We start from the raw sequence: 27,482 nt of genomic DNA, 5'->3' as shown, positions 1-27,482 counted from the left end.
TGTAATCCCGTCACTTTGGGAGGCAGAAGCGGGAGCATCCCTTGAGCCCAGGAGTTCAAGACCAGCCTGGGTAACATAGTGAGACCCTGTCTCTACAAAAACATTTTAAAATTAGCCGGGAGTGGTGGTGCCCACCTGTAATCCCAGCTACTCTGGTGGCTGAGGCGGGAAGGTCGCTTGAGCCCGGGAGATGGAGGCTGCAGTGAGCTATGGTCGTTCCACTGGACTCCAGCCTGGGCGACACAGAGAGACCCTGTCTCTAAAAAGAAATAACAACTAAAAATAAAAATAAAAAGTCTTCTAGCTGGGCGCGGCGGTTCACGCCTCTAATCCCAGCACTTTGGGAGGTCGAGGCAGGTGAATCACCTGAGGTCAGGAGTTCGAGACCAGCCTGGCCAAAATGGTGAAACCCCGTCTCTACTAAAAATACAAAAAATTAGAGGGGCGTGGTGGCAGGAGCCTGTAATCCCAGCTACTCGGGAGGCTGAGGCAGGATAATCGCTGGAACCCGGGAGGCGGAGGTTGCAGTGAGCCGATATCGCGCCACTGCACTCCAGCCTGGGCGACAAGAGCAAAACTCCGTCTCAAAAACAAAAACAAAACAACAACAACAAAAAAAGTCTCCCTCCTAGAGTAAAATGAGGCGACCCAGTCTGAAAGTGTGGGTACGGGGACTTCCTGCAGCCTCTCCCAGGCAGCAAGGGAAGGGAAGAAACCGAGTGTAAGCCGAGGGCAAGCGGGCGGACACGTCCCACCAGGCCCGGCCCCACCCCGTGCTCCGCGTGGCCGGGAGACGCGGCGCCTTTAAAGCCCAGTGGGAGGCGTGTCCCTGGGCGTGTCCTCCCGGAGCCCCGCCCCGGGGGCTGGTAGCCTCGGCCCCGGGAGGTTGCGCCGGCTCTGGCTCAGCGGCGGCTCCGGTGGCAGCGGCGGTGGCGGCTAGGCGGGCTCGGCGGCTCCTGTCCCTCGGGCGGCTGCCCGCTCGCTGCCCAGGGCGCCCGGACACACGTGGGCGGCTCGGCGATGGCCCGCGCCCCGCGACGTGGCGGGCAGGCACCGGGGCGCGGGACCGCTGAGCCCGAGTGAGCCGGGGCCGCGCTCCCGCCTTCGGCCCGGGCCGCCCGGGATGGCCGTGGCGCCTCTGCGGGGGGCGCTGCTGCTGTGGCAGCTGCTGGCGGCGGGCGGCGCGGCACTGGAGATAGGCCGCTTCGACCCGGAGCGCGGGCGCGGGGCTGCGCCGTGCCAGGCGGTGGAGATCCCCATGTGCCGCGGCATCGGCTACAACCTGACCCGCATGCCCAACCTGCTGGGCCACACGTCGCAGGGCGAGGCGGCTGCCGAGCTAGCGGAGTTCGCGCCGCTGGTGCAGTACGGCTGCCACAGCCACCTGCGCTTCTTCCTGTGCTCGCTCTACGCTCCCATGTGCACCGACCAGGTCTCGACGCCCATTCCCGCCTGCCGGCCCATGTGCGAGCAGGCGCGCCTGCGCTGCGCGCCCATCATGGAGCAGTTCAACTTCGGCTGGCCGGACTCGCTCGACTGCGCCCGGCTGCCCACGCGCAACGACCCGCACGCGCTGTGCATGGAGGCGCCCGAGAACGCCACGGCCGGCCCCGCGGAGCCCCACAAGGGCCTGGGCATGCTGCCCGTGGCGCCGCGGCCCGCGCGCCCTCCCGGAGACCTGGGCCCGGGCGCGGGCGGCAGTGGCACCTGCGAGAACCCCGAGAAGTTCCAGTACGTGGAGAAGAGCCGCTCGTGCGCACCGCGCTGCGGGCCCGGCGTCGAGGTGTTCTGGTCCCGGCGCGACAAGGACTTCGCGCTGGTCTGGATGGCCGTGTGGTCGGCGCTGTGCTTCTTCTCCACCGCCTTCACTGTGCTCACCTTCTTGCTGGAGCCCCACCGCTTCCAGTACCCCGAGCGCCCCATCATCTTCCTCTCCATGTGCTACAACGTCTACTCGCTGGCCTTCCTGATCCGTGCGGTGGCCGGAGCGCAGAGCGTGGCCTGTGACCAGGAGGCGGGCGCGCTCTACGTGATCCAGGAGGGCCTGGAGAACACGGGCTGCACGCTGGTCTTCCTACTGCTCTACTACTTCGGCATGGCCAGCTCGCTCTGGTGGGTGGTCCTGACGCTCACCTGGTTCCTGGCTGCCGGGAAGAAATGGGGCCACGAGGCCATCGAGGCCCACGGCAGCTATTTCCACATGGCTGCCTGGGGCCTGCCCGCGCTCAAGACCATCGTCATCCTGACCCTGCGCAAGGTGGCGGGTGATGAGCTGACCGGGCTTTGCTACGTGGCCAGCACGGATGCAGCAGCGCTCACGGGCTTCGTGCTGGTGCCCCTCTCCGGCTACCTGGTGCTGGGCAGTAGTTTCCTCCTGACCGGCTTCGTGGCCCTCTTCCACATCCGCAAGATCATGAAGACGGGCGGCACCAACACAGAGAAGCTGGAGAAGCTCATGGTCAAGATCGGGGTCTTCTCCATCCTCTACACGGTGCCCGCCACCTGCGTCATCGTTTGCTATGTCTACGAACGCCTCAACATGGACTTCTGGCGCCTTCGGGCCACAGAGCAGCCATGCGCAGCGGCCGCGGGGCCCGGAGGCCGGAGGGACTGCTCGCTGCCAGGGGGCTCGGTGCCCACGGTGGCGGTCTTCATGCTCAAAATTTTCATGTCGCTGGTGGTGGGGATCACCAGCGGCGTCTGGGTGTGGAGCTCCAAGACTTTCCAGACCTGGCAGAGCCTGTGCTACCGCAAGATAGCAGCTGGCCGGGCCCGGGCCAAGGCCTGCCGCGCCCCCGGGAGCTACGGACGTGGCACGCACTGCCACTATAAGGCTCCCACCGTGGTCTTGCACATGACTAAGACGGACCCCTCTCTGGAGAACCCCACACACCTCTAGCCACACAGGCCTGGCGCGGGGTGGCTGCTGCCCCCTCCTTGCCCTCCACGCCCTGCCCCCTGCACCCCCTAGAGACAGCTGACTAGCAGCTGCCCAGCTGTCAAGGTCAGGCAAGTGAGCACCGGGGGCTGAGGATCAGGGCGGGGACCCCGTGAGGCTCATTAGGGGAGATGGGGGCCTCCCCTAATGCGGGGACTGGACCAGGCTGAGTCCCCACAGGGTCCTAGTGGAGGATGTGGAGGGGCGGGGCAGAGGGGTCCAGCCGGAGTTTATTTAATGATGTAATTTATTGTTGCGTTCCTCTGGAAGCTGTGACTGGAATAAACCCCCGCGTGGCACTGCTGAGTCCTCTCTGGCTGGGAAGGGGGGAAGGTAGGAGGGTGAGGGCCCTGCAGGAGTCTTTCTTGTAAGCAGAGCTGGCAGTGGGTGCTGGCACCCCCCAATCAGGAGGAAGTCCCCCCGGAACAGCTGTGCATTGCAGGAGTCCCAGACACCATGTGTGCGTGTTTTCCCCTCCCGCCCGTCTCTGTGCTTCCAAATGGAGACAGGGACGCCTGTGGATGTTCAGGGAATTCCCCAGGGTGACACTGCCACCTCTGGCCCCAGGGAGTCCAGTTTGAGGCTATGGATGAGTTTTCCTTCTCTGGGAACTTGCTCTCCTTATTGGCATGGAAAGTAAAGGTGTCAGCCTGTGTCAATGTTGTCACGAGGACCCCCTCCCTGGGGCCTTGGAAAATTGCTGGTGCGTCTGCCTGGCTCCTCGGGGCCCCCACCAGGGCAGCCCCCACCAGGGCAGCCCCAGCCTGCTCCCTGGCGTCTCCAGGTGGGGTGAAGAAGTTGTTCTGGTCTGTGGGCCTCTGGGTAGCACAGACATGCACGTGGAGCTGGGAAGCCCTTGAGTAGAGTGGGAATTGGGCCCCTAGCTCCTAAGCTTGTCAGATTTGAGTTGCTAATGGCAGCGGTGGGAATGAGGCAGCTCAGGTGGCTGTGCAGAGCTCCACACTGGGGCAGGTATGGGGAAAGGTCCCATGTCCATCTGTGTGCTGGGGTAGCTCAGGGCTGCTAGGGCCTGCCCTGTTTCTGCGGACTGGGTAGCTGGGCACGTGTGGCCATCTGGAGACCCCTATTGGCTTGGGGTCAGACCCCAGGGCCCCATCTTGGCTGCTGTGACTCCAGCCAGGTGAGAGTATTAGTTACTAGTGTCCCTGGGTGCCTACTATACACGGCCGGCATTTGGTGTCAGTGCCAGGAGATCCCAGTGGTCCAGCCCTGCTGCCAGCCTCACTTTAGAGCCACGGGGAGGCTCCAGGAGGGGAGACGCTCAGGTGCTGAGGATGAATGGTGAGGCGGAGCCCCAAACCTAGGGCCTCTCGGGCTGGAGCCCTGTGCCCTACCCCAACCACCAATCCCACAGGGACAAGAAAAGTCCAGTGAGAATCAAACAGGTTGGGTCACGCTCCCAGGAGACAAGACCATGGCGGGCTGAGGGGGTTAAGGGGTATTCCTCACCACAAGGCGCAGTGGTGCCCCAGGGAAGCTTACAGCCCTCACACCTGTTCTTAGGCCGTTTATTGCACGGGGAACGCCCTCTCCATCTAAATCCTTCCCTTTGCGCAGAGCACACATTAAGTAAGTCCCCATGTGCCTCTGACCAACAAAGCCAAGTGACCCTACCTCCTTGTAATGCTGCACATGAGGGTTTTTTGTTTTTTGTTTTTTGTTTTTGTTTTAATTTAAGGCAGAGTCTCACTCTGTTGCCCAGACTGGAGTGCAGTGGCATGATCTCAGCTCACTGCAATCTCTGCCTCCCAGGTTCAAGCAATTCTGCTGCCTCAGCCGCCTGGGTGGCATCCGCCACCATGCCTGGCTCATTTTTGTATTTTTTTGTAGAGACGGGGTTTCACCATGTTACCCAGGCTGGTCTTGAACTCCTGGCCTCAAGTGATCCACCCACCTTGGCTTCCCAGAGTGCTGGGATTATAGGCGTGAGCCACTGCACCTGGCCATGCGAGGGTCTTTGAGTGGGAAACAGAATGAGCTCGTTAGAGGCAGTAAAGTGCCCACACTGGGCGTGGGAGGGGCAGAGGCTTCAGGGAGCTGGGCTCACAGGCAGTGGAAGGGAAGATGGGAAGGGCCTATACCAGGGCGGGGGCAGCTGGAGCGAATGGAGAGGATTCCACAGACTTGGGAAGAGCAAGGCAGGCGGGGTGTGGGAAAGGCAGGGGGACGATGAGCATCCAAGGGCACCCACCTGCCCCTTCTTCCTTGCTGTCAGTGACCATGTCCTGCTCAGCAGACACCAGCCTGCTGCTGGTTTTCAGGGCAGCCCGGATGGGAGCGCAGAGAGGGGCAGTGCAGGGTCAGGACAGGCCCCGGGGGCTGTGCTTTGAGGCCAGGACCTGGGAGGGAGGGCAGGGCCCTGCCAGCTTTCTCAGACCTGGAAGATGCTATGGAAATAAGTCCTAGGCCCTGGAGGAAAGGGAAAAAGGAAACACAGCCCTCTCATGTGATCTGCTCGCCTCACGTTTCGGACGGGAAGTGTTTAGATGGGTTGGCCGCTGCAGCACATAGCCACGCAGTTTGAGGCCAAGCTGGGAGTTGAACCCAAGCCTGCCTCCAGAACTTTTGTGCGTTCCACACCAGGGATCCGATTAGGTCCTGGTGGGGAAAGGCAGGGTGTATGCCTTGGCAAGGTTATGTCCCCAGAAACTGGGCAAAGCGGGTGGGGAGGAGACAAACACCCCTACCACTGCCAGACCTCTCCCCACGCCCATTAAAGAACCCTCCAGGGCCAAACAAAAATACCTCGGAAACCCACACGTGCTGGCATGTGCATCGCGTGCCCAGGCCCGGGCCTTCCCCTTAGTGGTCCTAGTGCCCAGCATTTGGGTCTTCAGAGTGCGGCATCACACGCCCGCAAGCCTCTTGGGAGGCTGAGCCTGTCCCTGTGGGTTTGCGCTTGTGTGTGGTGAGCCCAAGATCCTCCTGCTCCCAGGAAGTTGCCCGCTCAAGGAAGCAGCTCCTAAACACAGCAGTCCCAGGTGTTGAAAAGCCAGGAGGCCCAGGGCTGGGGTTAGGAGAGCGCAGTTAATGGGAGGTGAGTTCCTCGGTGTCCTCCAGAGACACCCTGGCCCCTGGCCAGCAGGAAGAGGTGCCCCCTCTGAGTGGCTCTGTTGGAATCCAGATGCCACCTATCAACCAAGTCTACTGACCATGTCCCCTCCCCAGAGACAAAATTTGAGAAGAGTGTGCAGGACAAGGACAGGCCTCAGCTGACTCCCAGGTCATGACTCAGGCCCCTGTCCTCAGAGATGGAGTTCCCATGCCCCCATTTGCAGTCATCAAAGTGGCTGCCCCACTTTGTAAGTAAGGCAGTGGCTAAGAGTGTGCTGAGACCAGGACACGACCAGAAGTGACCACCCCAAGGCAGTATCCTAGTGTGTGCCTGGGAAAATTACTGGAGGAGCAGGACTTCATAGAGGAAGGCTGGGAGCCCCGAGTGTCACTGTTGCCATGCAGAAAATGTCCAGAGGGAGCATGGTTCTCTTCTCCAGAGCTGGAGGCTGGAGCGGATGAGCAGGAAAATTCAATCTGCTGTTGGGGCAAGCCCGCTTCCTCCAGGCAGGACAAAAATTCCCCAAGTGCTCTGTGTAGGCCCTGGCTCGCCCGTGCTTACCAAGGCCGCAAAGCTGCTCAGCAGCAGAACCTGCGCCCAAGGCTCAGGCCTCAAAGGCTCTTCCCATTACACTAGCTTCACCTCGTTCAGCTGGTCAGGAATTGGCAGTTTAATTTCTCAGTAATTGGGCACACAGCAGTGGCTCAGCAAAATCTCTGTATTCCATTGGCGGGTGGCTGCCTAGCAGCACCCTACGCATATCAGCCAGTCAGACTTTAAAAGATAAATGAAGGCATAAATAAAACAAGATTAGACATGTGGTAGAACCGTCAAAGCCGAGTGCATGGGAATTCATTATACTTTTCCACTGTTTGTGTGTTTGAAATTTTCCTTGAGGCTGGGCGCGGTGGCTCACACCTGTAATCCCAGCACTTTGGGAGGCCAAGGCGGGTGGATCATCTGAGGTCAGGAGTTCGAGACCAGCCCGGACAACATGGTGAAAACCTGGCCCTACTACAAATACAAAAACTTAGCCAGGCGTGGTGGCGTGTCCCTGTAACCCCAATTACTCGGGAGGCTGAGGCAGGAGAATTGCTTGAACCCAGGAGATGGAGGTTGCAGCGAGCTGAGACCACGCCACTGCATTCCAGCCTGGGTGATGGAGTGAGACTCCGTCCCCACCGCCCCCCTCCCCAAAATTTTTTTTTCCCGAGAAAGGTTTTAAAATGGCAGAAGTTTCCCCATAGTGAAGGCTTAAAAACCTATTTTCACCGTAATTCCTAGTTTCAAATGAAGTTTTTCAGGGTTTTAGATGGAGACAGGGCCAGGAGAGGCTTGGAGGGAGTACTTCTTTCTGTGGTTAAGAACACTGAGAGGCCCTCTGACTCTGGAGGCCAAGCCTTCAGAGGACCCGGCTCCAAGGGTCAGTGAGAAAGCAGCACTCGGGACAGCACTACCCACCCCCACCCACCAAGAAAGAGCACAAACAAACAGCCACCAGAGTGGTTTCTTCTTTATAAACACAAGTACATGAGGTTTATTTGAAATTCCAATTTATTACAAGTTCACCCTTTAATGGGGCCCTTCCTCTTTAAAGACAATAAAAAAAAAACAACAACAACAAACAATTCAGGTGTCACTGAAGTGGGAACACAGGATTCTCACTATGAACAAGAACAGACTGGATGTAGGAGGCAGGGGAAGCTGGCGGTGGTGGGGTTATGAAGCTGTGATGTCAGTGCCAACTCCATGCCTATAGAAGGGACGGTAAACTACCCAGCAGCCCTGGAGCAATCCTCGTCGTCCTTGGGCAGGAGGACGGAGGAAGCAGAGGCCACATTCCGCAGTTTAATATTAAGAGGCTTGATTCTCATGTTCTAGGAGCTGCAGTCCCCTTGGTGGACTTTAAATAGGTACAGAAGAGCTTGGGTGCTCAAAATTTCCAAATTCAAAGGTGATAAAAAAGGAAAACCCTGTTTTGTACTTTTATCAAAATCCATCATAAAAGGGAAAGAAGACTACAAAGTTTTGCCTAAATATAACAACTAGAGCTAGATTTGTTGTGGGGGAAGGGGCTCTCAGAGCTTCTCTGCTGCTCTCTCCTCCCACCCCCCACCGACACTGACCACTGGAATCTTCAGGTTCTTGAGGAGTTCCAAGTCTGAGGTCAGAACGGGCATGGGAGGCAGCAGACACAGCACTGCCCTGCTCCCCCTCCAATGTTGCTGCTTGCCTCAATGAGCCTCCAACCCAGCTGCTCTGCAGGAGAGTGGATGGGCTGAGGGAGAAGCCAGGGAAGTTAGAGCAAACACATTATCATAGAAACTGTACTGTACATGTGCCAAAGCGAGATGTCAGGAGTATCTTACAAGATGTTCTTTATACAATATCACTGCTGAAACAAGCAACTTTTAATAACTAGAAAAGTCAATTTAAAAAAAAAAATTAAACATTTAAATTCTTCCTGCTTTTCTTCTGCTCCCCTAAGAGCTTGACTGGTATGTGGGTGGGCTGGGCTCCAACACCCCTCTGGCCAGATCCATCAAAGTAAAGGTTATATGCATGATTATAAGCAGGACTCCAGTCTCTAAGTGAAGTGCCTTAGTTTTGTTTTTTTGTTTTTTGTGTTTTTTTATTTTTTTGGGGGGTGGGGGGGAGCTGTCACAAAGAAGGGGAGATTCAGGAATGGCTCCAGGACACGTCCCTTTACTCTGCCAAGATCAACTCAAAAGACCACAACTGTTTCATGATGCTGGTGAATACAGAATTCTGTATGGCACTCACTGATACTGTCACCTGAGAGGAAGATGGGGGAAGAGACAGAGTATGGGCTTAAAGAAACAAGACTGTATAATAAATACAGATTAAAAAAGAAAAATCGCCACCATCTCCCCTATTGGCCTGATTACCCCGATCCTGCTATGTAACACAGCAATCCCTCCCCTGGAGACCAGAGGGGCTTGGCACTGTGGTGGAAGCCAGAGCGAGCAGGCCCTTAGGAAAGAAGGCAGGAACAAGAACTGGCTTCACCAGAAAAGCTAGACCCTCGGACTCCTCCTGGAAACTCTCAGAAGGGAGGGTTATGGCCCTCTTTGTCCCTTAATATTTCTGGACAAAGACCAACCCAATATCAAGCCCCATAAAGAGCTTTTAGAAAAACAGCATAAGCTTGGGATGACAGGCGTTTCTGGACTCCCTGCGATCTCTTCCAGGTTCTTGGTCTTCCTCGCTCGCCTCCCTCCCACCCTCCCTAGCTGTCCCCCCACCTCAGCTCCCTTACCACGGCCCTGCCTCTCTACTTCTTCTGTCTTCGTCCCCTGGACTGTCCAACGGCCTCTGGCTCACTGTCCCCTTCATCTTCAGCAAGCCTATCAGGAAACTTCTTGCGCTTCCTGCGGACATATGGGTGGCCAGGAAGGTGTTTATGCAACAGAGCCACTAGACACTGTTCTGTCTTCGCCATGCAGCTTAGCACATGGCTGCCACGGCAGTTGTAAACCTCAGCATTGGTAAACACTTGCTTCATGTCAGTAAGAAACTCCTGCACAGAGCGGTAGCTCCCACAGGAACATTTGTTCTGCACTGTCTGAAAGTCCATGGGGTGCGTGATCACATCATAGTAGTCCTCGGCCTCATCTCTGGTCACAGGCTCCCTGTGGAAAAGAACCAAATGCAGAATCTGCACAGCCTTGACGGCAGTGCCCCTGCCACTGAGACACGTCCTGAAAAGCAAGGGCTTGGCTGAGAGCCCCTCAGGGGCTCTGGAAGCTTTTAGAACCAGGCAGGCCACTCCTCTCCCCTGCACCTGAGAACACAGCGCTCACCTGAAGGGCCAGCTGAAGCGGTACTTCACGATCTTGTGGAGGATCTCTTCACACTTCTGCAGCTCCAGGCTTTGCCTCCGGGAGCTCCGCTTGGTCTGAAGCACCTGGCAGGAAAGAAAGAACAATGTTATTACAGATTCGAGACAGGAGGAAGAGTGGACAGGGCAGAAAATAAGTGTATCTGCTCAAAAAAGGAAGAGAGTTCAACTATTTCCTTGGCGCAGAGGTGCTGAAACCTTCTGATATTCAAGTCAGGGAGCACCCTCGGCCCAGGTGGCAGGCATCTTCCCAGTAGTCCACTCACTCGCCTCCCCCGGGGCCACAGCAATCAAAGCAGCAAAGAGCAGGCAGCGGGGGCCACCTTTACCAGCAGTCCTGCTGGAGGTCGGCTGAAGGGGGCTACTGTCAACAGGAAACTAGCTCTCAGAGAACAGGTGGACCTGGGGTTACAGTGACACCATGGAAGGGCATCAACAAGCCACTGCAGAAAGCAAAACAGGCTATCTGGGCCACCAGCAGCCAATTCTGTGGGGGTGGGGTGCCTCTGGTAAGAAAAGCAAGAGGTCCAATTCCCTTCCTGGGCTCTTCCACCGTAGACATGTGAGGGTTAAGTGGCTAAAGAGAAAAGGGGCGGGGCCTCCATTCCAGGTAGCCGTAACAAAGCTGTGATTCACAGCAGAGGCCACAGAGCCCAAGGCTGTGGCAAACCGAGCATCTTCTAATGCCTTATGATCTCCCGAATGGCCTGCCTTAAGCCCCTAACTCCAATTTGATCTGTCAAAACAAGCACCTTTTCAAGAGTTTCTTTTTTGTTCTTTAAAGCTCAAGTGAGATCTAAAAACTACTAAAATTACATTGGTTAAGGAGCAGAGGGGAGGGTAATGTCCCTCCCATAACAACTGTCGACTCAACAGTAAGTGAGGCTCCAGCATTGCTGACATTCCCACAATGAAGACCCAGCCCCTCTGAGCCCACTGGAGACACATGGATACTATTTTTAAATCCTTAATAAGTTGCAGGCTGCCCGCTAACTAGTTTGCAGGCTACAGCAGGGGAATGCCGGACATAGCTGTTCCTGGAGGCCCTGCTGCTTCTGTCTGCGTACAGGCTCACCCATCTGCCTCCCCAGCCTCCCAAGTTTGGTAAGAAGGAGGAGGGGGGAGGCTCCCCTCCCACCTGTTGCCTGATGAATTCCTAATTGCTGGGGTAGGGAATAAGAAACAGAAAGGTTAGAGAAGGGATGATAAATAATTCTCACCAGCTCATCCACCTCAGCATCATCCACAGGTGGTGCCTTGGGCTGAGACCTCCTGGTAGAGTGTGGCTTCTTATCCGGGCGCCGGCCTGACCTTGCTGCAGGAGGGATGACGCTGTGCTTGCCCCGGATGGTCTTTCGAGGTCTCACTGAAAGAAAAACTATGGATTCAGCAGAGAACAACAGAAGGTGAAGGGAGGAGCATCTTCGAAATGGGGGAAAGGGATGCAGGGAGAATCCTTTTCCTGGACAAGGAAAGCAGTGGCCTCCTTTGGTTTTAAGGTGCTCTTGCTATTTTATCTTGCCTTACCTAACAGGACACTAAAAGGCAGTGGCAGCAGATGAAGAATGGGTGCCTTTCATCCACTGCCAAAGCCCTTCAGAGGGCTAGGTCCTTCAGTACTTCTGTCCTGCCCCATCCTGCAGTTACTCCCAGCCATAAGGCCCCTGCAGGAATCAACTGTAAACTCTCACTCATGAGAAGCCATTTGCTAATAGGTCAGCCTGGATTTCCCACAGCCCAAGCTCAGCCTGAGCGAGTGGATGTATTTACATGTAAGATGGAACTAGATTGTAAAACAAACCCTGTGTTGTAATTCCCAGAGTTATTCTACACTTACCATCAGAATCTTTCCAGAGAAAAGCTGGTACTTCCACGAAGGGCCACAAGGCTCCTCATTAAATACAATTTAGGGCTAGTCCCCTCCATAAAAGCCCTGCCCAGGATCCCCAATGAGAGAATAAAGAATATAGGCCGGGCGTGGTGGCTCACACCTGTAATCCCACCACTTTAGGAGGCTGAGGCAGGTGGATCACCTGAGGTTGGGAGTTCAAGACCAGCCTGACCAACATGGTGAAACCCCGTCTCTACTAAAAATACAAAATTAGCAGGGTGTGGTGGCACATGCTGGTAATCCCAGCTACTCAGGAGGCTGAGGCAGGAAAATCGCTTGAACCTGGGAGGCGGAGGTTGCAGTGAGCCGAGATCACGCCACTGCACTCCAGCCTGGGAAACAAGGGTGTAACTCCATCTCACAAAAGAAAAAAAAAACACACACACACACACAAAGGCACTGAGACTACTTGTGTCTCAGGTTTACAACAGGTGCTCAGCATCAAGCCAACCGGCATTCCTCAGTGAGCCCTGGGAAACAATGCCATGAGGATTAGCTCCAGGCTCTCCACCACCTTCCCTTGGGGAGTGGGGAGATGACACTGGACACAGAGGTCTAGGAAGGCAGTGACACGAAGAATCGAGAAACACTACTTTCTATTCTATTTCTGGATCACGATAACCCTTTCTTGGCTACTTTAGGGTCTCTAGCTCAAGCCCAGGCTAGTAAGAAAGGGTAAGAATCTGATGCTCAGGTGCTAGAACCTTGAGCTGCACTGGGGAACCACATCTTTGGTGGTCTGAAAGATAGAGTTGACAAAAAGCTCTGAAGTACCAAATACTTCCCAGATCCTTTTGGCAAGTCGAGGCCGTAGAAACTTAGAAAAGCAATTCCTTGGAAAGAGAGCTACAACGTAGAAGTGGAAAGCAATCACTAGCTTACAAATAAACAGAATCAGTATACTACCATATTCAGGATCTGCCCTCAGAGAGATCAGGCGCAGTGGCTCACACTTGTAATCCCAGCACTTCGGGAGGCCAAGGCAGGAGGATCACTTGAACCCAAGAGTTCAAGACCAGCCTGGGAAACATGGCAAGACCCTATCTCTACAAAAAAGCCGGGCATGGTGGCACGTGCCTGTAGTCCCAGCTACTCAGGAGGCTGAGGTAAGGAGGATTGCTTGAGCCTGAGAGATCGAGGATACAGTGAGCAGTGATCATACCAGTGCACTCTAGCCTGGGCAACAGAGAAAGATCCCCATCCCCGCCCCCCCAAAAAAAATATGTTCCCAAACAAAGGTGTGCCCAAGTCACTGACTCTGACCAACAGAAGAGGATATCCCTGAATGCAGGACTGATGGGCCATTTGTTCACTTACCCTAGGATACCTGAAAAATCAGGCGTAGTGAACAAACAAAAAGAGCCCATACGTATGTGAGAGCTTAAGGTGTCCCACATCACACCTCTGGAGTATAGGGGGGAAAGTGGGAGGACAGGAGAAGACGGGCAAGCCCAAATCATTAGGTTTTGGCAGTCTCACTACAGTAAGAGACTAGTCATGCCAGGCATCCTCTCTCTCACTCCTTATGCCAAGTATGACCATTCAGAGCTGCTATGATCTTGGGAACTGTACCACTGCTTCAAAAGCTCATTAGAATTTTGATCTGTGGTCTGTTTTCTACGAACCTGTAAAGAAAAGTGTATTGGCCGGGCATAGTGGCTTATGCCTATAATCCCAGCACTTTGGGAGGCCAAGGCAGGCAGATCACTTGAGCTCAGGAGTTCAAGACCAGCCTGGCCAACATGGTGAAACTCCATCTCTACTAAAAATACAAAAATCAGCTAGGTGTGGTGGCGGGTGTCTGTATACTCGGGAGGCTGAGGCAGAGACTGAGGTAATCTGAGGTCATACCACTGCACTCCAGCCCAGGCGACAGTGAGACCATCTCAAAAAAAAAAAAGCGTATTTTGGAAAGAGGGAGGCTGCTAAAAGAAAGGCTAGACTGGAGGACATTAGCCACAAACACCAGACTCTCCAACACTCATGAGAAATGAACATGAGAGAATGAGAGTCAATGCGGTGAACACAAAAGATGATGCCTTTTTTCCTACTGGCATCTAGTGAGAACAGATCTGAATCTTCCTAACATCCTTCCACCTAAGCCTTCAAATAATCAGTCGTCTCTTTTCAAACCAGCAAAGCTATAACCCTGCACACTGCAGGGAGGAGAAAATCACTGTAACCAGACAGAAAAAGTCACTCTCTGAAAGCAGTGATAAAACAACAGCCAAAAGAACTGTCAGGAGATGGCAATGGGCTGAGATCTTCCTTCCCCATTGTCCCCATATGCCGAGGAGCTGAGAATCAGCAGCCTTGGCATAAATATACTTGGGACCATGAATTCTACTAAATCTTAGAGCAAGTGGGTTGATGTTACTGAGATCAAGCCACCTTCTCTCCCACCAGGCAGGAAGTTAAACGCCATCTTGGAAACCCATTTAAACCCATGGCAGCTAAGTTACGCCACAGTCACAACACGAGAGAAAAGGAAGAGGGCAAGCCGGCCACACTACCTACTGCCAAGCCAGCCTTTCCAAGCGTTCCAAGCTTAGAAGACTGTGAAATCAACTACAAAGGCAGACAAAATACTTACATCGCAAACCAGCCACCTCATAATCTTCTTCCTCCTCCTCCTCCTCTTCTTCCTCCTCTTCCTCTTCATCACTCTCATCATCTTCACTGTCCTCAGAAGCAGACTCTTCAGTATAGTTCCTGTGGGTAGAAAAAATAATGTAGGGAACACAGTTTTAGCCCAAAGTGGTCCTAAGAAGGGCTCAAATCCCACAGGGATCAGGAAACTTCTCTTCACAGACTACATATGTATAACGTATGATAATACAGGGAGGGAACCTGAATGTAAGCCAGGAGAGTTTTTCATAAAAATGAAAAACCAAGTTTTCAACAGCATGCCTCATGCCTCCTTCTGCCAGGCCACAGACAGTTTGGACAAGATACCAAAGGCAACAGAAATTAAGACCAAAATGCAATCCTACCCTTCCCCACACAAAGCAATACAAAACACTGTTTCTTTTGTCTCACAAAAAGAGCCAGATAATGTAATACATCAGTTACTAAAAGCTGTCCCCACCTCTGAGGTAGACTGAAAGAATAAACAGAGCCCAGACAGGTGTGACTTCACCTTGATGGCCCCCTTCCAGGAGCTGAAACAGCTTGCAGATGACCATAATATCAAAGCAGTGGTAATCCCAGCTCGGAACAGCTGGTCCAAAGCCCCACCATTTCAGAGCAACATGTCTCATCTCTTAAGTGCAGCTGGGATGGAGTGCAAAAGAACCTGCTAATACTGTTAAGGTGGGGTCAGGATCAAACAGCTCTGCCCCTTAGAAGGAAGCCCAGGCCGGGCACCGTGGCTCACGCCTGTAATCCCAGCACTTTGGGCGGCTGAGGCAGGCGGATCACCTAAGGTCGGGAGTTCGAGACTAGCCTGACCAACATGGAGAAACCCCATCTCTACTAAAAATACAAAATGAGCTGGGTGTGGTGGCGCATGCCTGTAGTCCTAGCTACTCGGGAGGCTGAGGCAGCAGAATCGCTTGAACCTGGGAGGTGGAAGTTACAGTGAGCCGAGATCGCGCCATCGTACTCCAGCCTGGGCAACAAGAGCGAAACTCCGTCTCAAAAAAGAAGCCCAAGCCAGAGTACCTATAAACTGCACATTTTACAACCCCAAATTTCAGTGTGGAAAACAACAGTATTATCTTGGCAAATACAAGGTGTCTCCCTCTTTACAAGGCCCGGTATTTGGCCTTATTGAGATTCAAGTAAAAAACAAAGCACCACCTCTACTCTCAGGGCATTCATAATCTCATGGGAGACAGACATGTATAAAACCAGAGACAAGATCCATGCACCAAAATACTACTTCAGAGAATGGAGGTTCAGCTGGAACACAGAGGAGAAACCATGAAGCCTAAGGATGCAAGCACTTTTCAAAAGCGCAGTGAAATTTTAGCGAAGCCATGGGCAGTTTACCCACTGGGAATTCTGGGCAGAGAATGTTCCCAGCTGGGAGAAAGGCACAAGAGGCAAGGATGAACAATAAACGGTCTGTAACAAGTACACAAATATGGGATCTAAAGCTAATAAAAACCCAAGCTGGTATTGTGTAAGAGTCTCAGAAGTGAGGCCAGGAATTGGGACGTTATTCTAGAGGCAATGGGAAGACTAGAAGTTTGTGATCAGGAATGTGAGCAGATCTTTGCCTTGTGTACAGCATTCTGGTGTTGCAATAGTTGGGTGGATAAGAGGGGAGAAGACGTGATGTAAGAGGAGTTGAGAAGCCACCAAAGGAGCCCAGGTGACAGATGTAGAAGGGACAAATGACAGCGGAGACCACGGAGAATGGAGAGCAAGAAACTGGATCATCAAACATCTGGGCATTGGATTGATATTGTGGCAAATTAATGGGTTTGTAGGATGAAGGAGAGATGTTCATTTCCAAGTTGACACCCAAGTTCTACTCATGATAGGGAAGAAAACATTATGTATCGGTAAGGAAGGTAATGAGTGTGAGATTTTTAGCAGTGGGTGATAGCAGAAGTAATCATGAAGACACAGGAAGTGGGCAACAGGAGGCTAAAGGCAGAGAGAGAGATTTCATTACTTGAGAAGAAGGTATGATCAAGAAGACAGAGAATGTGGCTGGCAGTGAAAACTAGAAATGTCAACATTCAGCTAAAATTAGCTCAGAGTCCTTTGAGCTCCTATTGAAGTACTGTAAATGATCAGGCTCTGTACCCAAAAGATGAACTTAAAGCTCCTTAGATTCATTCTGTTTGAATAACTCAAGCTTAATTGTAACAGCTATTCATATTTATTCATTCAATTATTTTTAAAAGAAAAGATTCTCACCTGCCACGGGAGTTGCGCCTGGCAGTAGCGGGCTGGCAAGCTGGGCACTGCCACTCACCATCTGGTACTTCATAGAGGGCCGGCCTCAGACAAAACAGGTGGAAGGCTTTATTACACTCATCACACAAGATCAATTTGTCATCCTCACCTGCAGAGAGATAAATGTGAATAGCATTGTTGGGAGCACAGCAGCAGTCAATGAGCTGTAAGGAAGAGGCAATCACCCTACAATTCAAGGCACACGAGGAGACATGTTCCATAGAATGCTACCCAGTTGTTGCTTTGTAAATGCAGGCATTTTCTAAAAAGAAATGTAGCATAACTTAGATTACAGATAATTTGGGAATCAGGTCTCCTAATTTATATCCCAAAACTTACCCATGGCTATGACAGAACAGTTAACGATTACTAAGAGGCACAAAAAACCCAAGTGAGAGTAGGAAATTTTGCTGCTTTTTCGACCTCCCCAAACGTTTCTCAACTTATGCCTGATGAGTGTTCTCTCTCTCTCTTTTTTTTTTTTGGAGACAGAGTCTTGCTCTGTCACCCAGGCTGGAGTGCAGTGGCGTGATCTCGGCTCACTGCAACCTCCGCCTCCTGGGTTCAAGTGATTCTCCTGCTTCAGCCTCCCAAAGTGCTGGGATTACAGGCGTGAGCCACCGCGCCCGGCCCCTGATGGGTTCCCTTAAACCATGTGGTTTCTTACATTTGAAAAAGTGTTGTGCTGAGTCAACTTAATATGGTCATCTCTCCTTCCAACCTTCATTCTAGAGCGATTGAATGCTTTACAGCAACTGAATGATTTTACGTAGATCTTTTCATCTCTAACCTAACTCAGAAAATAACTCTAGCCACTGAAAAGCCAATCAGTAAGGGGCTTCTAACCATGAAGTTCCTTTTGCACATATGAGACTGCATGCCACCCTCTGTACCCGGACTGCCTCCTGCTGAAAGCACATATCTTACTTCACAGATGACTAAAGTTCTGAGCCAATCAAAGGATTTAAAACTAAACTAACTAAAATAGTTACAAGGATTAACTAATTTTGTTTTCTGTAGAAAATCAGAAGATTGAAGAGATCAATTGCTTTTATGTTATGCTCTAAACTGAGGAACAAAGGGCCTGCTCTGATTCCCTGGCACAACATTTCAAAGACTGGCATGTTACAGACCTGCAGGAGAGTAAAATCTATACCACACTTATATTCTGTGTACACAAAATTCTTTTGGGTAGAAATGAAGATCTTGGGAATAGAAATCCTACTCCCTAATATACCCACATAAGCAAATTTGATTTAAATATACCTTTCTTTCGACAAACTTTGCACCTAGCATTTTCTGCGGACATATCCCACTTGATACAGGCATCAAGCATCCCAAGCAGCACGTGCATCCTGGAGAAAGTCTGAGCTTCCCGGATTGCTGTCTTCCATTTCTCCAGTGCAGATGCAACCTAAACAGAGACCAAACCAGGCCAGCATTACTATACTGACCAAAGACACTGAGAGAGAACTAGGAACAGGGGACAGTATGAGAGAATTCTGAGGACACTTGCCTCCTAGAACTTCACTAATCTAAACCATTTATTCTTATAAAAGGCTCCAAAGGGGGAAAAAAACTTGCCAAAGGTCACACAGAGATGCAGTGGAGTGGGTGGATGACTGGGGACAAGCATCTTCTAGGGAAATCCACCTAACAACTCAGTATAATTTAAAAATAGGATCACCTGTATGCTGTAAATGCTATAATGCAACAATTTTAGACAGCTAATAAAACTCCGATTTAAAAGATAATCAATAACCTACCACACCACCACCAATCCAATACCACAGCTGGATTTCAATGCCCTGCCCGAAGCAAAGAAGTCCTTGTGAAATAATGAATCTCCTAAAGGAAAACAGCCAGTTATCCTGGAAGGTCATGGGCTTTAAAATACAGGTGCCAAGGAACAAAGATAGTTGATTCTGTTCCGAAGTGGGGTACTACACAGACTGGGGAGAGGGATGAGGGGAACAGGGCTGCTTTTTCTCTTTCCTATAGAAACAGAATCACAGGGAGCCTTGTGTGTATAAATTTATGAATAACAAGGATAAGTAATATAAACACACACACAAAAATCTACATTTAAGAAGCTGCTAAAGTTCAACTGGAAACTGACTGACTCTGTTGTAGATATTTCAACATCTGCTTTGAAAAACAGCAATCTCCTTCCTTACTTTTGCAGAGCTCCTCAGTAAATTGAGGTCCACAATCACAGCTGCCTTGCTGTCTTCTCCCCTGATAAAAAGAGAGCTGACAGACACTACTGCAGATTCTCTTCTTGAGAGGATAACCCAAATCTTTTCAATGGAATATCAATGTAAGAATTTCAGGTTCGGTTCTTTAAAAGTGCTTGAGAACTGGCAGGGAATGACTACCAATGGGCTTTGCTGTCCTCTAGTGGACATTCACATGTAGTGCACACAGTATGGAAGAAAACAGTCATGGGCAGTCCTGCTTTTTACTATTTCCTATGAATTATAAAATCTGAGCATCCAATAGCTCATCTGACCTCATTAAAACTTTTTTTAAATTTGAAGGTGTTTTGGGAATAGGCTTATTTAACCTCGTTTTTTTAAAAAACAGATTTTAAATAGTATCATACAATAATAGGTAGCCCTTGTAACTGGCTTCTTTCACTGAGCATGTTTCTAGGTTCATTCGCAAAGCATGTAACAGTACTTTCATCAGTTTTACTGCTGAACAATATCTCATTGAATAGACATTGCACATGCTGTTTATCCATTCATCAGCTGACAGATACCTGGGCTGCTTCCGTATTTTGGTTATTCAGAATCACCCCATCTTACGATGGGTCAAACCTATGACTTCACAATGGTGCAAAAGTGATACACGTTCGGCCGGGCGTGGTGGCTCATGCCTGTAATCCCAGCACTTTGGGAGGCCGAGGCGGGCGGATCACAAGGTCAGGAGTTCGAGACCAGCCTGGCCAATATGGTGAAACCTGGTCTCTACTAAAAATACAAAAATTAGGCGGGTGTGGTGATGTGTGCCTGTAGTCCCAGCTACTCGGGAGACTGAGGCAGTAGAATTGCTTGAACCCGGGAGGCGGAGGCTGCAGTGAGCCGAGATTGCACCACTGCACTCCAGCCTGGGTGACAGAGCAAGACTTCATCTCAAAAAAAAAAAAAAAAAAAAAAAAAAAGTGATACACATTCAGCAGGCTCCTCGACTTATGATAGGGTTAAACCCAGATAAAACCATCATAAATTATAAATACTGTAAGTCAAACAATGGGTTTATTGGGACATAGCCCCATCCTAAATTCAGGAGCATCTGTAATCAGGATGTCCGGACAAACGCCACCAAAGTAAACAATCAAACAAAACCCAGGATTTTGCCAAACAATGTATCAGTCTTTTCTATTTAATTCAATAAAACAAAATAAGCATTAAAAACCGAAATCAACCACTATTACAAAAAGAGATTTGAGAGACAATCCATTTTTATAAATAAGGAAGCTGAATCCTAGATTAGAGACTGATAAAAGCTCATGCAACAGCCTAGTGCCAGTTGAAAAAACTTTGGCCCTTGCTAAGTGGAAACCTTCAAAGCAAAGAGCAGTGGAAAATTTCAAAGCTGTGGCTGAGTTGACCTCTGGTGGGGAACCACGAGGCATAATGCCATTTTAATGCAGAACACTGCTGAACTACTTAGTAGGCAACCTAGTTGATTTTCCAAGAAACTCTTCCATGCTTTCCATTTATGTACTGTGTCTGGACCTGCAAAGTTCTCACATTTTCCTCCCCAACTAAGCTAAGAACAAGTCTCATCTGACAAACTAAAATGAGTTTACTTCACTGTGGAACACAGTACTCCAGAAGTTAATGAGAACCCTACAGTGATGGGTGAGTTCTCAATGAAGGAAGCACTGTTGCAGGAAAAGAAATGGAAAGGACAGACGTGACTCTTGGACAGATCACATCAAGAAAGAGACTCTTCTGTATTGAACTTGAGTTAAAAACAAAACCTATGTAGTAGTAAGACTAAAACTTAAGCCTAATGAGAAGAGATTTAGCTAAGGAGACTAGTTAACTGTTTAATATCTTAGATATCTAAAAGGTTACCTAGGTGCTATACACAGTCATTTAAAAGGAACACAGGGCCAGATGCGGTGGCTCCTGCCTGTAATCCTAGCACTCTGGGAGGCCAAGGCAGGTGGATCACTTGAGCCCAGGAGTTCAAGACCAGCAACATGGTGAAACCTTGCCTCTACAGAAAAATACAGAAAAAGCCGGGTATGGTGGCACATGCCTGTGGTCCCAGTTACTTGGGAGGCTGAAGTAGAAGGACACCTGAGCCCAAGAGTTTGAGGCTGTAGTGAGCCAAGATCACACCACTGCACCCACCAGCCTGAGTGACAGAGTGAGACCCTGTTATTCATTCATTCATTCACAAATAAAATAAAATAAGCATAGGCTGGGCATGGTGGCTCATGCCTATAATCCCAGCACTTTTGGAGGCCAAGATGGGAGGAGCACTGGAGCCCAGGAGTTCAAGATCAGCCTGGGCAATGTAGGGAAACCCCTTCTCTATAAATAAATAAATAAATAAATAAAAATTTAAAAATTAGCCAGGAATGGTGGCAGGCACCTGTAGTTCCAGCTACTCGGGAAAGTGAGGTGGGAGATCACAAGCCTGGAGTCTGAGGCTGCAGAGAGCCTGGGCAACACAGTGAGACCCCATCTCAAAAAGTAAAGACATTTTTAAAAATAAAAGAAACACAGGAAGGTGAAAACTAAATCCCAGCAAGATAATGACACACCACATAGTAAGTGTCTCAGCTTAAGTCATGAATTAAATCTTTATCTAAACTGAATTTTCTTTCTCCACCCTGCTTACCTCTTATCCAAAATTATCTCCCCCATATCACATATCATCCTCCGCCTCAGGAAGAAATGTAGGGGGAACATGACAACTATGTATAAACATTTGATAAGCTTTGGAAAGGACAGCAGACTCACTCTATGTAAATGGGGAGGACAAACAAGAACCAGCTGTCAGTGACAAAGAGTCCAATTTCAGTTCAATCTGAAAAGGCCTATGCTGCCCCTCCCATGACCTGATCCACTCCTACACATTCTTCAAAACCCATCCTCTCTTCCCTCTGGTAAGTTTTCTCTAGTGTGCCCTGGGTATCCCTCACAGTGAGCCTGAGTACTGCTGTTTCTCATCATTACTGGTCACACCACAGTAAGCATCCCCTGCCGGTCTCTCACACTCAAATTGAGTTCCCTGAAGACAAGAACTTAAGGCTTTTTCTTTTTTGAGACGGAGTCTCGCTCTGTTGCCAGGCTGGAGTGCACTGGTGCGATCTCGGCTCACTGCAACCTCTACCTCCCGGGCTCAAGTGATTCTCATGCCTCAGCCTCCTGAGTAGCTGGGACTACAGGCTCGCGCCACCACACTCAGGTAGTGTGTGTGTGTGTGTGTGTGTGTGTGTATTTTTTTTTTTTTTAGAAGAGACCGGTTTTCACCATGTTGGCCAGGCTGGTCTCGAACTCCTGACCTCAAGATCCGCTAGCCTCAGCCTCCCAAAGTGCTGGGATTACAGGCGTGAGCCACCCGCACCTGGTCCTGAACTTAAGGCTTTTTTACTCATCTCTATAAAACCTCCAAACTTACTAGCGACTGGCACAAGCAGGGCTTTACCAGATCTTTGTGAAAAAAAAAGGAAAGAAGGCAGGGAGAGGCAAATCTAAAATTAGGGACAATATTCCGCACTAAATAATGGTTAGGACCTCTCCCATAATGTAGTGTTCTCAAATTCTTTTCTTCACAAGTAATCTTAAGCAGAAATCTAATACACAAAACAGACAAAAATGGAGCTGCTAGTTATTCTATTAAGTTTCATATTTATTAATAAGTAATACAAAATTAAAAGACCAAATGTGGCTGGGCGAGGTGGCTCATGCCTGTAATCCCAGCACTTTGGGAGGCCAGGGTGGGTGGATCACTTCAGCCCAGGAGTTCAAGACCAGCCTGGCCAACACAGCAAGGCCCCGTCTCTATAAAAAATTTAAAAATTAGCTGGGCATGGTGACACTCGCCTATAATCCCAGGTACTCAGGGCAGGCTAAGGTGGGAGGATCGCCTGAGCCCAGGAGTTTGAGGCTGCAGCGAGCCATGACTGCACCACTGCACTCCAGCATGGACAGTAGAGACCCGTTTCTAAAGAAACGCAATAAAATCAGAAAAGAGCAAATATGACATGAGGTAGATCTGTGTGGACTAACGGGACGGAGGGGACAGATGTTTAGAATATACTGGTAAGTGAGAAACTGAAGACTATTGTGCCCAGTACAAGTTTCCACTTTTAATAAATCCAACAAATCTTTGTATATACATAAAAAGGACACCAAACTATTAAAAAAGTGACATCCTTGGGCAGTGAAACTAGGGTGGGAGTTATATATTTTACTTACCTCTCATTTTATTTACTTACAATAATAAAGCATGCTACATTTAAAAATAAAAAGTGAGGAAACTGGGTATCTAATATGAAAAAAATGAAGCTGAAGCCTTACCTTCTACCACTGACAAAAATTAACTCAAATGATCAAAGACCTAAATGTAAAAGTTAAACTATAAAATATCTAGAAAAATACAAGAGAAAGAAACGTTCATGACACTGAATCTGGCAATGATTTCTTGGACATGACACCAAAAGTGGAGGCAACAATGGAAAAAAATAGGTTAAGTTAGACCCCATGCAAATGAAATGCTTGTATGCAAAGGACACTATCAACAGAAGGAAAAGGCTACCCATGGAACTGGAGAATATATTTGCAAATCATGCATCTGAAAAAGGGTTATTATCAAGGACATATAAAGAACTCCTACAACTCAACAACAAAAAATCCAATTTAAAAATGGGCAAAGGACTTGAATATATATTTCTCCAAATAAGGTAGACAAATGGACAATAAGCACATGAAAAGATGCTCAACATCATAAATCATTAGAGAAAAACAAATCAAAACCACAATGAGATACAACTTCATATCCATTAGGATGGGTACTATTAAAGAAACAGGACATTAGTATTGGCAAAGGCTGAGCGTGGTGGCTGAGGCCTGTAATGCCAGCACTTTGGGAGGCCAAGGCCGGCGGACCACCTGAGGTCAGGAGTTTGAGACCAGTCTGGCCAACATGGTGAAACCACGTCTCTACTAAAACTACAAAAAAAAATTAGCCAGGAGTGGTGGTGCACGCCTGTAGTCTCAGCTACTTGGGAAGCTGAGGCAGGAGAATCGCTTGAACCCAGGGGAGTTTGCAGTGAGCCAAGATCACACCACTGTACTCCGGCCTCGGCGACAGAGACTCTGTCTCAAAAAAAAAAAAAAAAAAAAAAAAGTATTGGTGAGAATGTGGAAAAACCAGAACCCTCATGAGTTGCTGGAGAGAATGTAAAATCGTACAGTCACTACAGGAAACCATACAGTGGTTCCTCAAAAAGTTAAACACTGAATTACCATATGATCCAGCAATCCCACTACTGGGTATACACTGAAAAAAAATTAGAAGCAGGGACTCAAATATTTGGCTTTTTTGGTTGTTTTTCTTGTTTTTTTGAGATGGAGTTTTGCTCTGTTGCCCAGGGTAGAGTGCAGTGGCTCCATCTCTGCTCACTGTAGCATCAGCCTCCTGAGTTCAAGCAATTCTCCTGCCTCAGCCTCCCTAGTAGCTGGGAATACAGGTGTGCGCCACCACGCCTGGCTAATTTTTGTATTTTTAGTAGAGATGAGGTGTCACCATGTTGGCCAGGCTGGTCTCAAACTCCTGACCTCAGATGATCTGCCCACCTCAGCCTCCCAAAGTGCTGAAATTACAGGCGTGAGCCACCATGCCCGGCCGGGACTCATTTGTACATTCATGTTCATAGCAACATTATTCCCAATAGCCAAAAGACGGAAGCAACCCAAGTGAGTGGATCAACAAAATGTGGTACATAGAGACATGATATAATAAATATATTTGGTCCTTCTCCACAGACTAAAACCTTAATAGGAGTGTCTTTCGTTATTCAGAGGAGCCCCTTTGGATCACACCTAAATTTATGCTAACGAGGCTTTCGGTGAGACCTCTAGTTATGGGGCTGGCCACCAGAAAGACCAGATGATTAGAAGACTGGAATGTTCAGCCCTACCCACAAGCTCCTGAAAGGCAAGAGGAGGGGAGACTTCGGAGATTAAGCTCTACGAAGATACTGGAACAAGATCTGATCAGCTTCAGGTAACACACTCAGAAGCTGGAAGGAAGGAGTGTTCAGAGAACACATGAAAGACCCACGTACCCCTGCTCCGCCACCTTCCTTGTTCCACACGTCTCATCCATCTGGCTGTTCCTGAGTAGTATCCTTCAAAATGACCCGGTTAACCTAAGTAAAATGCTTTCCCGGGTTCTGTCAGGCATTCTAGCAAATTATCATACTTAAGGAGAGGGTCATGAGAATCCTCAATATATAGATGGTACAGGTGGCAACGGTGGGGCTTGCAACTGGCATCTGAAGTGAGAATAGTCTTGTGGGACTGAGCACTTTAACTTGCAGGATCTGACACAAACTCCAAGTAGAAAGAGTCAGAATTAAACTGAATTTTAAGAGTAGTTGGTATCAGCAGAGAACTAGAGAGTTGCTTAGTGTGGTAAAAACCCATGTATTTGGTGTCAGAAGTGTATGAAAAAGTTTTGAAGGCTGATGGTGGTGATGGTTGCAAAACAACGTGAATATACTTAATGCCACAGAATCGAACACATAAAAATGGTAAATTTGGGCTGGACGTGGTGGTTCACACCTGTAATCCCAGTACTTTGGGAGGCTGAGGTGGGCAGATGACCTGAAGTCAGGAGTTCGAGACCAACCTAGCCAACATGGTGAAACCCCGTCTCTACAAAAAATACAAAAATCAGTCAGGCATGGTGGCATGCACCTGCAATTCCAGCTACTTGGGAGGCTGAGGCAGGGGAATTGCTTGAACCTGGGAGGTAGAGGTTGCAGTGAGCTGAGATTATGCCACTACACTCCAGCCTAGGCAAGAGTGGGACTCTTTCTCCAAAAAAAAAAAAAAAAAAGTAAATTTGTATGTTATGCATATTTTTACCAAAATTTAAAAAATATCTAGAGCAAGCATGGCTGGGCGCAGTGGCTCACGCTTATAATCAAACTTTGAGAGGCCAAGGTGGGAGGATAGCTTGAGGCCAGAAGTTCAAGGTTACAGTGAGTTATAAGCAAATCACCGCATACCAGCTTACACAAGAGCAAAACCCTGTATCTAAAAATTAAATAAACAAATTGTTAATGTGTTTAAAAGTCACCACCACCTTTTTAAAAAAGAAAGTAAACTGGTAGACCAGGAGTGGTGGCTCACGCCTGTAATCCCAGCACATTGGGAGGCCGAAGCGGGTAGATCACAAGGTCAAGAGATCGAGACCACTCTGGCCAACATGGTGAAACCCCGTCTCTACTAAAAAATACAAAAATTAGCTGGGCGTGGTGGCACGCACCTGTAGTCCCAGCTACTCGGGAGGCTGAGGCAGGAGAATCGCTTGAACCTGGGAGGCGGAGGTTGTAGTGAGCTGAGATTGCACCACTGCCCTCCAGCCTGGTGACAGAGCTAGACTCCATCTCAAAAAAAAAAACAAAAAAAGAAAGTGAACTCTGGTAAAGGTGGGAAGGCCACATCCACTGTGACCACCACCCAGTGACCAAGAAGCAGGGCTGCACTCCACAGGCCAGTGTGAAAACCACAGAAGGGGTAGAAAGTGATTTAAAAAAAAAACACACACACACACACAAAAACACTCACTCAGGGCACAGTGCCTATAGCAGCTAAAATGCATAGGGTTAGATTATTTTAAAACCAAATCAACTCATCTACGGAATCATAAACTACAACTTATAACAACAAAATACCTTTGCTTCCTCTACCATTTTCTTCTCTTCATCCACTTCCTCAGTTTTTGCTGAATCTTCACTTTGGAGTTTTCTTCTCTTTTGCTTGGGAGCCATGAAGCCTTGGAGAAATTTCTTTATGACACTGGCCTGAAGGGCAATCACACACTCGCCAAAATCCTTCAATTTCTCTAATGAAATGACCTATAGGAAAGGATTTTAAAACCAGACTGAGAAAAGGCCAAGAGGAAGACGAAAGGAATCCAACCTCAAATTCAAATAAATCTAAGACTCAAATGCCACATAACATTCATTAAACAAAATCGAGAGCCACATACCATTAATTTAACTGTGCTCCTCAGTTCACTGCATGGCTCATGCATTTAAAAGTACTTGACTGGCCGGGCGCAGTGGCTCACGCCTGTAATCCCAGCATTTTGGGGGGCCAAGGCGGGCGAATCACCTGAGGTCAGGAGTTCAAGACCACTTTGGCCAACATGGCAAAACCCCATCTCTACTAAAAATACAAAAATTAGCCAGGCGTGGTGGCACGTGCCTGTAATCCCAGCTACTCAGGAAGCAGGAGAATCACTTGAACCCGGGAGGAGGAGGTTGCAGTGAGCCAAGATCGTGCTACTGTACTCCAGTCTGGGTGACACAGCGAGACTCCGTCTCAGGAAAAAAAAAAAAAAAAAAAAAGTACTTGACTACCTCCCTTTTCCCAGCTAAGGGATCCACTAAATGGCAGAAGCCCCCCCACATAAAGGAGTTACATAGTTGATTCATTCAATAATGACTGAATGCCTACTATGTGTAAAATACAATTTTAACACAAAGACACACTAAGAAAGTAAAATAAAAATTTACTGACTTTCCATCTTAATGTTTTTT

At 49.3% G+C, this 27,482-nt stretch overlaps 2 protein-coding genes across 3 annotated transcripts in view; one reads left to right on the top strand and one right to left on the bottom strand.

Annotated features, from left to right (window-relative positions):
- Positions 1–79: 79 nt before the first annotated feature.
- On the top strand, positions 80–3,237 carry FZD9 (frizzled class receptor 9). Its single transcript, XM_034951415.3, has one exon. It carries the CDS (start codon positions 1,124–1,126, stop codon positions 2,897–2,899), a length of 1,776 nt encoding a protein of 591 aa, XP_034807306.2. The 5' UTR covers positions 80–1,123; the 3' UTR covers positions 2,900–3,237.
- A 4,283-nt stretch (positions 3,238–7,520) lies between these two features.
- BAZ1B (bromodomain adjacent to zinc finger domain 1B) overlaps positions 7,521–27,482 on the bottom strand; it is an 81,910-nt gene continuing 61,948 nt past the window's right edge. Inside the window, exons 13-20 of one of the 2 annotated variants that reach the window (XM_034951426.3) lie at positions 26,613–26,795; positions 17,945–18,092; positions 16,640–16,787; positions 14,361–14,479; positions 11,097–11,242; positions 9,839–9,942; positions 9,295–9,667; positions 7,521–8,810 (exon numbers count right to left, since the gene is read on the bottom strand). In XM_034951426.3, coding sequence (XP_034807317.2) covers positions 9,310–9,667; positions 9,839–9,942; positions 11,097–11,242; positions 14,361–14,479; positions 16,640–16,787; positions 17,945–18,092; positions 26,613–26,795 — 1,206 coding nt within the window. In that variant the 3' untranslated portion in view covers positions 7,521–8,810; positions 9,295–9,309. Of the gene's footprint in view, positions 9,668–9,838; positions 9,943–11,096; positions 11,243–14,360; positions 14,480–16,639; positions 16,788–17,944; positions 18,093–26,612; positions 26,796–27,482 lie in introns of both variants that reach the window. The other variant, XM_063605902.1, reaches the window with a different exon arrangement.

The sequence above is a fragment of the Pan paniscus genome, chromosome 6 (assembly GCF_029289425.2).
Source record: "Pan paniscus chromosome 6, NHGRI_mPanPan1-v2.0_pri, whole genome shotgun sequence".
NCBI lineage: Eukaryota > Metazoa > Chordata > Mammalia > Primates > Hominidae > Pan > Pan paniscus.
This window is presented reverse-complemented; position numbering and strand designations above follow the sequence as displayed.